The sequence below is a fragment of the Ailuropoda melanoleuca genome, chromosome 16, assembly GCF_002007445.2.
Source record: "Ailuropoda melanoleuca isolate Jingjing chromosome 16, ASM200744v2, whole genome shotgun sequence".
Lineage (NCBI taxonomy): Eukaryota > Metazoa > Chordata > Mammalia > Carnivora > Ursidae > Ailuropoda > Ailuropoda melanoleuca.
In genome coordinates, this window is record NC_048233.1 from 75,365,617 (window position 1) to 75,377,524 (window position 11,908).

The 11,908-nt window shown below is 51.8% G+C and overlaps 1 protein-coding gene across 3 annotated transcripts in view; it reads right to left on the reverse strand.

Annotated features, from left to right (window-relative positions):
* The window catches only part of ACP2 (acid phosphatase 2, lysosomal), a 10,572-nt gene extending 4,447 nt beyond the window's left edge, over positions 1-6,125 (reverse strand). The window contains exons 1-11 of one of the 3 annotated variants that reach the window (XM_034646365.1): positions 5,673-5,861; positions 5,290-5,385; positions 4,900-4,986; positions 3,702-3,854; positions 3,493-3,591; positions 3,322-3,411; positions 2,743-2,875; positions 1,893-1,975; positions 1,662-1,768; positions 1,367-1,542; positions 200-1,196 (exon numbers count right to left, since the gene is read on the reverse strand). In XM_034646365.1, coding sequence (XP_034502256.1) covers positions 973-1,196; positions 1,367-1,542; positions 1,662-1,768; positions 1,893-1,975; positions 2,743-2,875; positions 3,322-3,411; positions 3,493-3,591; positions 3,702-3,854; positions 4,900-4,986; positions 5,290-5,385; positions 5,673-5,723 — 1,299 coding nt within the window. In that variant the 5' untranslated portion in view covers positions 5,724-5,861 and the 3' untranslated portion in view covers positions 200-972. Of the gene's footprint in view, positions 1-199; positions 1,197-1,366; positions 1,543-1,661; positions 1,769-1,892; positions 1,976-2,742; positions 2,876-3,321; positions 3,412-3,492; positions 3,592-3,701; positions 3,855-4,899; positions 4,987-5,289; positions 5,386-5,672; positions 5,862-5,979 lie in introns of those variants that run through there. The other 2 variants (XM_034646364.1, XM_002921631.4) reach the window with 2 other exon arrangements.
* Positions 6,126-11,908: the final 5,783 nt, after the last annotated feature.

Genomic DNA, 11,908 nt, shown 5'->3' on the forward strand with positions numbered 1-11,908 from the left:
TTCGTTCTAAATGTCATGGGAAGCCGCTGGAAGATTCTGAGAAGGGTATTGATGTGAACTGATATATATATATATGTATTTTTTTTTTAAAGATTTTATTTGACAGGGAGAGAGAGAGGAGAGAGGCAGGCAGAAGGAGAGCGAGAAGCAGACTCTCCACTGAGCAGAGAGCCCAATGTGGGGCTCAATCCCAGCACCCCGGGATCATGACCTGAGCTGAAGGCAGACGCTTAACCGACTGAGCCACCCAGGTGCCCCAAGAGGATATATTTTAAAGGTCAAGCTGACAGGATCCGCTAGTGGACTGGATGTGGGGTCTGAGAAAGATGGTATTCAAGATGACTCATAGGGTCACACTATTCAAGCAGGTAACTAATGTGGCACTTGCTAAGATGGGCAAGCCTGGAGGAAGAAAGGATTTAGGAGTAAGAGTGTTTGGTTTCAGGCATATCAATTTGGAGAGACCTCAAGTTAGCAGCTGGATATGTGAGTCTATAGCTCAGAGAAAAGGTCACGAATCTGAGTCATAAAAGGATGGGACCTTGCACGGAGGTAGTATGTGAAGCCATGAGGTTGGATGGGATCGCCTTGGGCGTGGGCACACGTGAGGAAGGGCGAGGATGAGACCTAGGCCATCCATTGTTTAGTGGGCAGAAAAAGCCAGTAAGGGAGCAACCTATAAGTCAGAAGAAAAACCAGAGAAGCCAAGAAAGTGTCTAAAGAAGGAAGGGTCGATTATAGCATGCCGCTAAGAGATGCAAGAAGCTAAGAACTGGTCAGGCTTTGATAGGAGGCACTGGTCCTTTACGAAAGTGGCTTCCCTGGAGAAGGTGACACAAGGCTATGTAGCATGAGTCTGACAGAATGGGCCCTGAGAAAGTTGAAACCAGAGTCTAGGCAAAGGATTCCACTTTCACAGGGAACAGAAATGGAGCGGTGGCTGGAGGAAGATGGGGCCCTGATGGGTCTTCCTTACGCTTTCAAGATGGGACTGACCCAGTAAACAGGAAACACCGAGGCCCCACAAGTCCCTGTGGAAGGGGGAAGAGATGGACCCGGAACATCTGTGGAGAGCTTGGCCTTAGGAAGTGGCTTATACCAGCAAGTAAGCTGGAAGACCTGCTGGTGGGAGGATGAACCCGTGCGCTCCTGGACACCACTTTTTTCCTCAGTGATATGAGAAGGGAGGCCATCGCCTGAGAATGAGGAAGGAGAAGGTGAGGAATGGTCTCAGGGTGGGGAAGTGAACCATCTAGGGAAATGAGTCAGAGGGCGATAGGGGTGAGAGATGCAGCAGCTCTCTGGAGACCTGTGGGAACTGAAAGTTGTTCTGGGATGTTCCTCACAGAGGCAGGCATCAGCTCACCTGTGTCCGCGGGGCCGCTTGCCAGCTGACACTCCTGCTGCCAATCCTTGGGCACGATGGGCTCTGTGAGGTGAAGGAAGTCCTGCAGTGGGCAGCGGTGAGGGCAGCCAGGCAGGACCAGTGGCCAGGGAGCCTTATTACTCTCATTCCGAAAGTACATCTCCACTGAGAAATTCCTTAGGGTTGAGAGGAGACAATATGGAAACGGCTCAGCAGGCCTGTAACTGAGCCGTTGGGCTGCCCACAGTGACCACACGAGTGCTCCTCCAGAGGGCAGACTGGGAGCTGCACTCACCCGTTATCTTCCTGGTACAGTTCAAATATGTGGCAGGAGGCGTACGGGGCCTGTTCCCCATTGTAGACATCCAGTGCCATTTGCAGAGCAACCAGGGTGGTATCATGCTGTAAGAGAGGGGAGCTCCCCGTCAGCCCTGCTCACCCCCTGGCCCCCACACCCAGGCGCTGAAGAGAGAGGAAAGCCAGCTCCTCGCTTGACGTCAGCAAGCTGGGGACTAGGGGAGCTTACCGCAGAGTAAACCAGCAGCTTAGGGAGCTGGGAAGAGGCTGCCATCAGGGTCAGGTTCTTCCGTATTTGAGCCAGCAGGACGCCTGAGGGAGAAGAGTCCCCAGTGTCAGTGGCGCCACCTACCCGTCTCTGAGCAGACCTATCTGTGCCCCTTCACCCTCTGCTAGTCCTGGGTCTGGTCACCTGCATGGGCAACTCTTCTTAGGGGCATGGGAACCATGCAGGAAGCTCTCGGCACCCCTATTCTCTAAGAGCTTTCACATTTACAGAGGGAAGCAAGATAAAATGAGATATCCGTATTTCCACACAGATACAGAGACCTGCCCATTTAAAAATGAGCTGCAAGGCCCTGCCCAAAGCCAAACAATTACTCCAGACTGGAACAAATATAAACTTAAGATTGCTTCAGAACACACAAGATGGCAGCTGCGTATGCGAGCTCTGCCACGTGCGGGCTAGGGCAGCTGTGCCAGCCGGCCCTCCCTTGGGTGCTCGCATCAAGAAACTAGCGTCTGTGTTACTCTCAGCTTCCTTGCAAAGTGACCCCCGGTGATTCTCTGGAGATAGGTATTCATTGAAGGAGACAGACAGTCTTCTGACATGGCTGACACTTGAGAATATGAATGGTAGGAAAGCAGCACACAAACTTGACAGTGATCATTCTACAGTGACAGAGGAGCTAAGCATTTGGAGGAACTGGGAAGACGTCAGTGGCTAGCGGGAGGTCCGGTTGTGAAGGGGCAGAGAGCACTACAGCCAGAGAGGGAAGTGTGTGAGAAGCCCTCCAGAGCAGATTTTTAATGCTCCAGGGTCCTGAGGAGGGGAGTGACGCGCAGCTCTTGTCACTCACCCCCCTGAAGCCGGGCCTTCTCCGCCTGCTCGTAGATCCCGAAGAGGAAGCGGAAGCTGAAGTCCTTTAGCCGGCTCAGACGCTGCATGGTTTGGGGTGAGGCCCAGGGCGGCAGGACCAGCCCGTGTGTTTGCTGTGTAGCGCAGCGGGCAGGTTAGTTCCCCAGGCCTAGGCCAGAGCCTCTCCGGGGACAGCTCTCCTCCCCAGCGGGAAGGTGCCTGTGTGTGTGTGAGGGAGGGAGAGGAGACGTGAGGCTGAGGGACTGGAACCAGGAGACATGGTGGACAGGACACAGGAAAGGAAGCTCAGGCACGAAAAGCGTGACTCAGCAGAACGGAGTCGGGTACCACGAGAGTTCTGGGTGGAGAGGGGCAAGAACTGCTGACATGTAATAAACCATTTCCCACTCTGAGGTTCTTTTTCACCCGTGAGGGAAATTCCTTTGTTTCACAAGAAGCAGCTTGCCTGGACCTCCCCGTGGGAGTGGTGTCCAGGCATTGTATGCCACTTGTCCTGGTCACCTGGGCCTATGGCGGTGCGAGGGAAGAAGGGCCATACCGGGACCCTAGGTGGGCTCACCTCACAGAAGAGTGTGTCATAGACATTCCAGACGGTCTCCAGTGTCAAGTCTGTAAGCCCTGTCTCATTGGCCACCATATCCAGAAATTGCTATGAAAAATGGATCAAGGGTATCAGCACTGCCCTGGGGGAAAGGACCAGTGTGGTAACCTCCACCTCAGCCCCACTCACTGCATTCTGAATACTCTCATTCTGATACTCTGGTGTCTGTCGGGTCTCGTTCTGCAGCTGCTCGTAACGGGGACATGGGCCCAATGGGAACTTCAGCAGCTGCAAACCGAAGGGGGGAAACAAGAGGCAGAGAAGGAGTTGGGGATCAACAGGCTCACGGCCAGAGTCGTCCCTCTCACCGCCTCCAGGGAAGGGCTCACCAGTCTTACCCTATCCTCAGCGATGGGCACAGTGTGGACGGGGATAGGTTGCCAAGAGATATTTGGGTTGAAACGCTGCATCCCGTTGGGAGGGAAGAGTCCAGCCAGGTTGGCCTCAGCACTCATGAGAGTACGGTCAAAGTCTGTGCTTCGCACATAAACCTGCAGAGACGACAACACCAGTCTCACATCTGGGGGTGGGGCAGGGGAGCTTTGGCCCCTGGATGGGACCATAGGGGGAGAACCTGTTCTTGATGGTTACCCAGCAAATTGTGGCCCTCTCCCCCTCTCTGACCTTCCTTGTCCCTCTTCTCAGCAAAGGCCCAAACACTCAGTTAGGGGCTAACTGTCACCACTCTGTGAAGAACTCCTGGAGGAATGGCTTTAGTTCAAATGCCCTCCCAGTCCCAAGTGCTTAGTCACTAAGGCTGTCAGTTCTGTCCCGTTTTCTAACAACGCCTATCTCCCTATCAACATCAGGGTCCTTGAGGGCAGAAACTGTCTCCAACAACACACACCCCTTTATGAAATGGCTTAGACATCAGGGAGAGGAAAAAAGGAACAGAGATAATTGCTTGTGCAAAGGGAGGAGGAAGCAGTGGGGAAGGGCAAGACCAGGATAGAGCTGGCCCTCAAGGGAACAATAACACTGAGAGACTCTTGAGATGCCTGTGGCCAACAGTGGTAACCAGAGGAACAGCCATCCCCATCCCTGGGGTAGAGGGCCTCAAGGAGCTGGAACACTTGCCAATCTTCCCTGACACGCCTTCTCTACATGTGATCCCTGCTCTTTATCTCTTGGCCCTGGGTGGCTTATCATCTGTCACTCCCACTACATTCTAAGCTCCAGAAGACAGAGATCATATCTGTGTGGTGCACCATTAATGCAAAGTGTTAGCACAGTGCTTTGCCCTTAGTAGGTACTCAGTAAGCATCTTGGATGGAAAATCCAGGTCATTTCACAGAATCAGAAAAGACTTTGCCAGGCCCTTAAGTCTGAGCTTGAATGCTTGATCCGTTTTGCCTTTTCCAAGTCAAGGAGGGGCAACTTGGCCTCTAGGACTGTCCTACACAGCTCTTGGATGTCTTGACCTGTAGGTGTAACCAAAAATGCATGCAAGGAGGCCAGAGTGCCCCAGGCTCCCTGAGGGCAGAGGGTGAGAACAGCAGGTTCCATTCCCCTTGCCTCTTGAGCTCCCAGCCTCACCTCTTGCCGGTGGTAGGAGGTGTTGAGAAAGCCGTGGTAGCGCTGCCGCAGAGCCTGGCCCAGCTCCCAATGCTGCCGCATCCCCTCCTGTGGGCACACCCAAGGGTTACCAGGGAAGGGACAGCTCGCAAGTCCCACAGGGCTTAGGCACTGTTGCTTTCCAAATTTCCCCTGGCTGGAAGGAGGAGTGGGTTAATCTGGGGTTAATTAAGGGGCCGATTGTGTATGACACCTGTCCTAGGCACAGAGGAATGTAAGGTTAAGAAATCTGGGCAAAGTCAGCACCCACGTGGGAAATGACAGTATGGTGGGGCTCCCAAGTTCTGTAGCATGCTCTCGAGGTCACTCATTCCACAGCACATCCGGAGTGGGGGCTGGCTTCTGACCCACCTTGGTTAGCTGACCAAACCCCTGAGGCCACTCGTCTTCCTGATAGGGGTCCTTGGGATATGTCTTCACTGGTGAACGGTCTCCATGTCGGTACAGCTGAGGAAACAAATGGTTTGCCTACAGGTCAGAAGGTTCCTCGATGGGGACACGGAGCCCACCTCTGCCCCTTTGGAAAGGGAAACCCTATTCCTTCTGTGAAGCCTTAACTCTGCCCACTGCAAAAGACCCCCAACTCAGAAATCAGTAACTTTGAACGGTTCCGGAGATTCTAATTTGGCCAACCAACACCACTGGAGACCACAGACAAAGCCAAAGATACAGGTGGAAAAGGAAAAGGGAAATGACAGCAATGCAGGTGGTGGGGGGAATGGAGGGAAAATCACCAAAGGCTTAAGGGTGAAGGGTGAGTCTCTTGACCGTTCGTTCGATAACATCCATGTCCCAGGACAGATTCACCCGACCTATGCCCTGATATAGAACTACGTACACCCCGCCACCCCCCAAAATAAGTCGGGCTCCACATCAGTTCCGAACCAGGGCCCCAGCCCTCCAGGGCAGTCGTCTCCTCCTAAGCCGGCTCCTGATCCATCAAAGACCCGGAGCCCAGCACAAGCCCCGCCCCTCCCTCCAATAGCGGGCCTGTGCCCTTCCAGCTCTGGCGAGCCCTTGGGCCACCCCACCTCTCATTACCAAAGTAACGAAGCGCAGACTCCGGGCCTGGGTGGGGGGCAACACTATCAGGTTCACGCCAAGAAGGAGCTGGAGAAGAGCCGCCCCGCTCCACGCAAACTGTCTGCCCGCCATCACCGCTAGAGACTATGCTACAAAAAGGCTGGAACCCGCTGCGAAGCACCTCCAGCTGCCGCCCGGACGCACCGGTAAGGACACACGCCGGAAGTGCTTTTGCCGCCATCTTGCTAAAGGAGGCGCAGAGATGGTGGGAGAAGGCAGAATCTGGAAGGGAATGCGTGTAGTAGGCTCGCGATGTGGCCGCTGCGGAGGAGCGTGGGAGTGTAGTGCAACTTCGCGCGGCAGAAGATGCCGAAGACCTCGTCTTTGTAAAGACAAAACTGAGTTCAGGTTGGCCTCTGCCGCGGAGACCCAGTAACAAGGTGGCGCCTTCTGTGGGCCGGACCTTGGATGGGAGAGCGAGCGCCCCCTCGGGCCGGGGTGCTGCCGGGCCTGAGCTCAGAGAGCCAGAGCCTCTGCAGAGTTGAGGCGAGGGTTGCGAAGTGTAGGACGCCCCTCACCACGGCCCTGCCTTTCTGGTGGAATTTGAGCCTTAGCCCTGGCTCTTTTCCCCGGGGGAGGTCCCGTTTGATGCAGGGCACAGCGTGTCACAGTTCTTTGGACTCCCTGTGCCCTTGAGGTTGGTCCCAGTGTAGCCTACAGCTCGTGCCTTTGAGCAAAGCTCCAGGAGACCTCTCACTTTCCCTTCTAGTCCCTTCCCTTCCATCCTTCCACTTCCGAGTTTTGAATGTCTTGCAAGGTGTCATGCTCCCTCCGAAACGAGTGGGTTGCAGTGTGTTCACACTTTGCGAAACCAAAGCAGTGAATCCATAGGGAGGAATTTCAGACCTGTGCGGGTATATATAGGGTTAAGGGGAAGGAATATACCATAAAGTGAGAGTAGGTAGAGGCCCTCTAGGCATTGGTCATTAGCATCCAGGTGCAGCCAATTTGGCTTCATGGCTTTGTGACTGAGCTTGGTGTGACTCACAGCTTCAGGATCACAGGCCCTTGGGATGCTTTGATTCAGATCTGCCCACTGGAAGCAAAATCACTTCAGATGGTTGGAGAAATAAAACTTGATCAGAACTATATGGGAGAAAGCAGGGTCATAATTTTGCCCTAGGACTTCAGATCCAAATATTTATATATACCTTACACAGCTGTTACGGAAGAGTGAATAGAAATTGAGAGCTGAAGGATAGGTAGTCAAATAGTTCTTAATCTTACTTAGTCACAAGAACCTTTATGAATCGGATGAAGATTTACTCCCCTGTCTTCTGGAAAAATGTCTATACACACAAATGGAGTTTTGCATATAATCTCACGAGGTTCATGAAGAATGTCAGTAGTTTTCATAAGTCAGCATCTCTGAATCCCCAATATAACCTAGTCCCCTTACTTTAAAGGATAAGGAAACAAAGCCAGAGAGAGGAACTTGTCCAAGGTCACAGAGTTTAGGAGAAGGGATTAAAACTCAAGTTTTCTGGGGGCGCCTGGGTGGCACAGCGGTTGAGCGTCTGCCTTCGGCTCAGGGCGTGATCCCGGCGTTATGGGTTCGAGCCCCACATCAGGCTCCTCTGCTATGAGCCTGCTTCTTCCTCTCCCACTCCCCCTGCTTGTGTTCCCTCTCTCGCTAGCTGTCTCTATCTCTGTCAAGTAAATAAATAAAATCTTTAAAAAAAAAAAAAACTCAAGTTTTCTGATTCCCAATTAGTCTTTATAATAGACTACTTCTTGCAGCCTACTCAAACTGCTTTGCTGAACCATATTTCATGGCTCCCAAATACTTTGAATAGAGATTTCTGACAACGGAAACCTTTTCACGTTGGTGGGGTTGAATGGGGCACAACTAATGGGCAAAATTCTGCATGTTAGTGGGAGTTCTTGAATGTTTCTTTTAATATATCCCTTAGTCTTCTTGCAATGTAGCCAAACCTTTGTGATTTCAGAATGTAAATCTTGGGCCCACTAAATTTTGGGGAGTAGAACAGATTCATCTTTTGCTTTTCTTCCCACTTGCTAAAGTATGTCTGTATCCTTTGTGCCTGCAAGTATCCTATGTAGGAGGGATTGATGGAGCAGATATTATTTCATTTCTGTAGGGAGAAACAAATCCAGGAAGGGTGTACCACAAATACATGGTAGAACTAAGAGCTAAACCCTGGCTTCTTGACCCCCAGCTTCTGCTTATTTTCTACCAGATGATTCTGTGCTCTCCATACCTTGGCTCCTAACTACAGATGCAAAGAACTAGGTAGGTAGGTAGGTAGGTAGGCAGGTAGGTAGATAGATAGATAGATAGATAGATAGATAGATAGATAGATAGATAGATAGAAAGAAAGAAGATAAATACAGGGCTTACCCCTGACCAAATAAATCAGAATCTCTGAAAATGAGGCCAGGTTTAGAAACCACTGTTCCACCCTGTGTTGTCAGAAGCAAATCTAAATCCTGGTGAGTTAACCATTTTTTCCATCTAGGGAGACAGTTTTGTGTAATGGAGTGAGGTGTAATGGAGTGAGGTGTTTTTTTGTTTTTTTTTTTTATTTTGAGTTTGAGCTTTTGAGTCAGTTATACCTGTATTCAAATTTGATATTTGCCCGCTTGCCTGCTTGCTAGTAACTATCTCCTAGGGTTATACATGAGGATGAATAAAATAACACATGCAAAGATAAATATATGTAGTAATAAATGTTACTTTTTTTCCTTTTTGCCAGGTATATCATGACAACTCATAGGCCTGGGAAGCAGAAATTCCTGGGTTCTTCTCTATCTCGTGACTGGAGGTTGGGCAGAAGTTGTTTGGGTGCCCTACAAGATGACCTCCACACTCTGCATCTTTCCAGAATGGTGAAGGAGGGAGCAAGAACCAGTTTCCCCAGTCTGTCCCTGCAGACCGTACCTTGTGGCCTGCTTCACAGGAATTGGAGTACTGTCAGGGGAATTATCAAGTTGTACATATGACTGTAAAATGGTGAATGCTCCTCTGTTTTTGCTTCAAGTTTCCCCTTGCTGCAAGGAAAAGCCTAGGTGGTCACAAATATGACCTGGAAGATCCCCAAAGATTCTAGGATCCCCTAGGAGCCAAAGAAACCTAGGAAAGGCCCTATGGCACTGGGAAGCTTTGCATCTAACACCTGTGGGCTGGTGGACCATTCTGTGGGGGTGGGTCTGGCAAAGTGAGACATGTGACCCCAGCTGCTGATCATCTCACTACTTGCTCTTGTTTGGGAGAGAAGTCCCAATGGTTGGTCTGCAAAAACTCTGCAGAGATAGTGCCAACAGGTTTTGGTCTTCTCCAGTTTTCCTCTCCCTTTCCCTTTTCATGGGGGCGGGGGGGCGGCTCCTGAGTCCCTGTAGCCCGAAGGGGTCGCTTTGGCAGTAAAACACTGCTGATGCTTCTTCCTTCTCTACTTGAGATAAAGCGAACTGACTCCCTGGCTTGGAAGAGATGGTGCCCTGACCTGTTTGTTGAGCAACTGGTGCTAGCCTGGGTCAGGAGGGCTCCAGATGGGGCTCATGTGTGGCTGTGGGTCCTCAGCTTCAAGGAGACTAAGGTGTCAGGAGAGGGAGCTAAGGATCAGGGGTAGATGAGAGAGGTATTTTCCAACTCCCAGAAGATAGGTCATCAAGCCCCAGACCACGCTACATCCCATGTTCCTTATAACCAGGTGTTGCAGTGACAACTCTGGCTGTACTTCTATGCTGATGCTTCTGGGGGTGGGGAAAGGTGGAGGGGGGAACTGGATGGATGGTGTGGGTGCTGGGACAGGATGGTTGCAGTTTCCCAGGGATTGGAGTCCCTGGTGTCTACTTTCCCAGGACAGCTGGGGCCTTGTGAAAATCGGGAAAGGAACCCATGCAAGAGGAATGGAGAGCCTTGTGCTCGTGACTCAGAGATGCTCAGACAAGGGTGGTGGCCTTATGAGGGGATGACCTTGTGATAAGAGGGAACAAGAGCTAAAACGCAGGCAGAACTTTGAGATGGGGGGTGTCAGAGGGGCTTTTCTGGAATGTGAAAGTGAATACATGGGCAGATTTTGCAACACCATGCAGCCTGCTGTCTTCTCACGTCTCTGCTCTCCAACCCCCGCCTGTTCCCCCACCCCACCCTGTGCTTCCTCCCATCTGTCACCAAGCTCCTTCTCTGTTTCTGCTTTCCCTGTCCTTCTTCCATCCTGTTCCTCCACACCCTCTGTCCACTCTTTCCCTTTTCCCTCTCTTCCCTGGTGCCTTGTTCATCTGTTTCAATCCCTCTGGCTGCCTGCCCTGGCCCTCTGTCCTTCTGTCCTTTAATGTGGGGCCCATGGGAACTGGAGTTCACAGCAAAACAGGAAGAGCTTGGGAGCAGGAAACTGGGAGCAGGGCAGGGGGTGAACAACCAGCAGTAACCTCAGCTCCTCGCCTCCCACATCTGGACCGAAGCATCCCCAGGGCTCTCTGTCTCTCCCACTGCAGCCCTCCAGCCCTAGCTTCTTCTGTCTTTGTGCTTCTCTGGTCCAGCGGACCTGAGAGACAACAGACGAGAGTATTCCTGGATTCTGACACAGGAGAAAGAGCACAGGGACTAAAGTGAGGACATCTGGATTCTGATCCCAGCTTAGTCACTAATTGTGTGCGGTCTTGGAAGAGGCTCTCCCATGAGCTCAGTGCTCTCTGTGAAATGGTGCTCCTGTTATTGACCCTCCCTCCCTTTTGGGGCTGCTTTAAGGACCAAAAGAGATAATGTGGGGTTTGTATGTGGAAACAAGCACTGGAAGGTTAGCAGTGTACAGATTGGAGGTGATGGGAAGACTTCCAGATGAAAGGATTGAGAGGTGAATGATAACTGCTACCATTTCTTGAACATTTACTTTGTGCCACACATTGAGCTGTGTGATACGTTGTTTACTTCTCATGACAACCTTATGTGGCAAAAACCATTATTATTATCATCCCTATTTTAAAGGTAGGGAAACAGGTTCAGAGACATTATGTAACTTATTTAATCAAGATCACACAGATACCAAGAGGCAGAGGCAAAGCCAGGCCCAGAGCTCAGGTGCTAAATCAACATGATGAAATGAAATGGACTAGAGTTAACAGGTGTAGAAGAGGATCGTATTATTTTTCTTGTTCACCTGTTTATTTAACAAACAGGAGAATAGTATCTACTCTGTTGCCCGCTCTGTGCTAGGCCCTGTTCCATGGGCTACAGGGGAGATAAAATCCATAAAACATGGTGTCTCCCTTCAGGGATGGATCTCACGTTCCAGGCAACAGGGCAGGATGGCTATGGCTATAGTCTCAGTAGATGCTGAATAGAACCCACCATCACTTCAGATGGAACTGTTCCCAGATGTGAGAACCCGCAGGCCTTCCAGGTCCATCCTGGGCTGGCACCTGGGTCACCCGCCATCTCTGCCCCTACGCCCAGCCGAGACCTGCCACAGCTCCTCTCTCCTGGCTTCTTCGCATCTCAGTGGTCCCCTGCAGGGTACCGCACTCAACACTCACTCGGAGACTCCCTGAAGGATAAGCACCTGCCTCTCCACCCCTGGAGTTATACTAGTTTGGCTGAGGCCTGGGGTGAGTGGGGAGTGCTTTTTGGCCCCGTCCCAGAGGCGGGGAGGAGGAGGGAGGCTGGGAAGGCAGGCTGGGGCTCAGTGTCGCAATTCTGGGCAGTGCCGGGACCTTTGCTCTACGAGGTGTCTATGGAGCGGAGGGAACGCCGACTCTGGAGGCTGCTGGGATTGGGGTAGGGGTGCCGGGGAGGCAGTCCTGTAAGAGCAGCTAAGAGCCACTGGGGTGAGGAGAGGAAGGGGAGAGACGTGGAACTGGGCTGGTCTACAGGGAAATGCAGGGGTGAGGCTGGGCTGAGGGGGTGGGCGGGCTGGGGAGGAGTCAA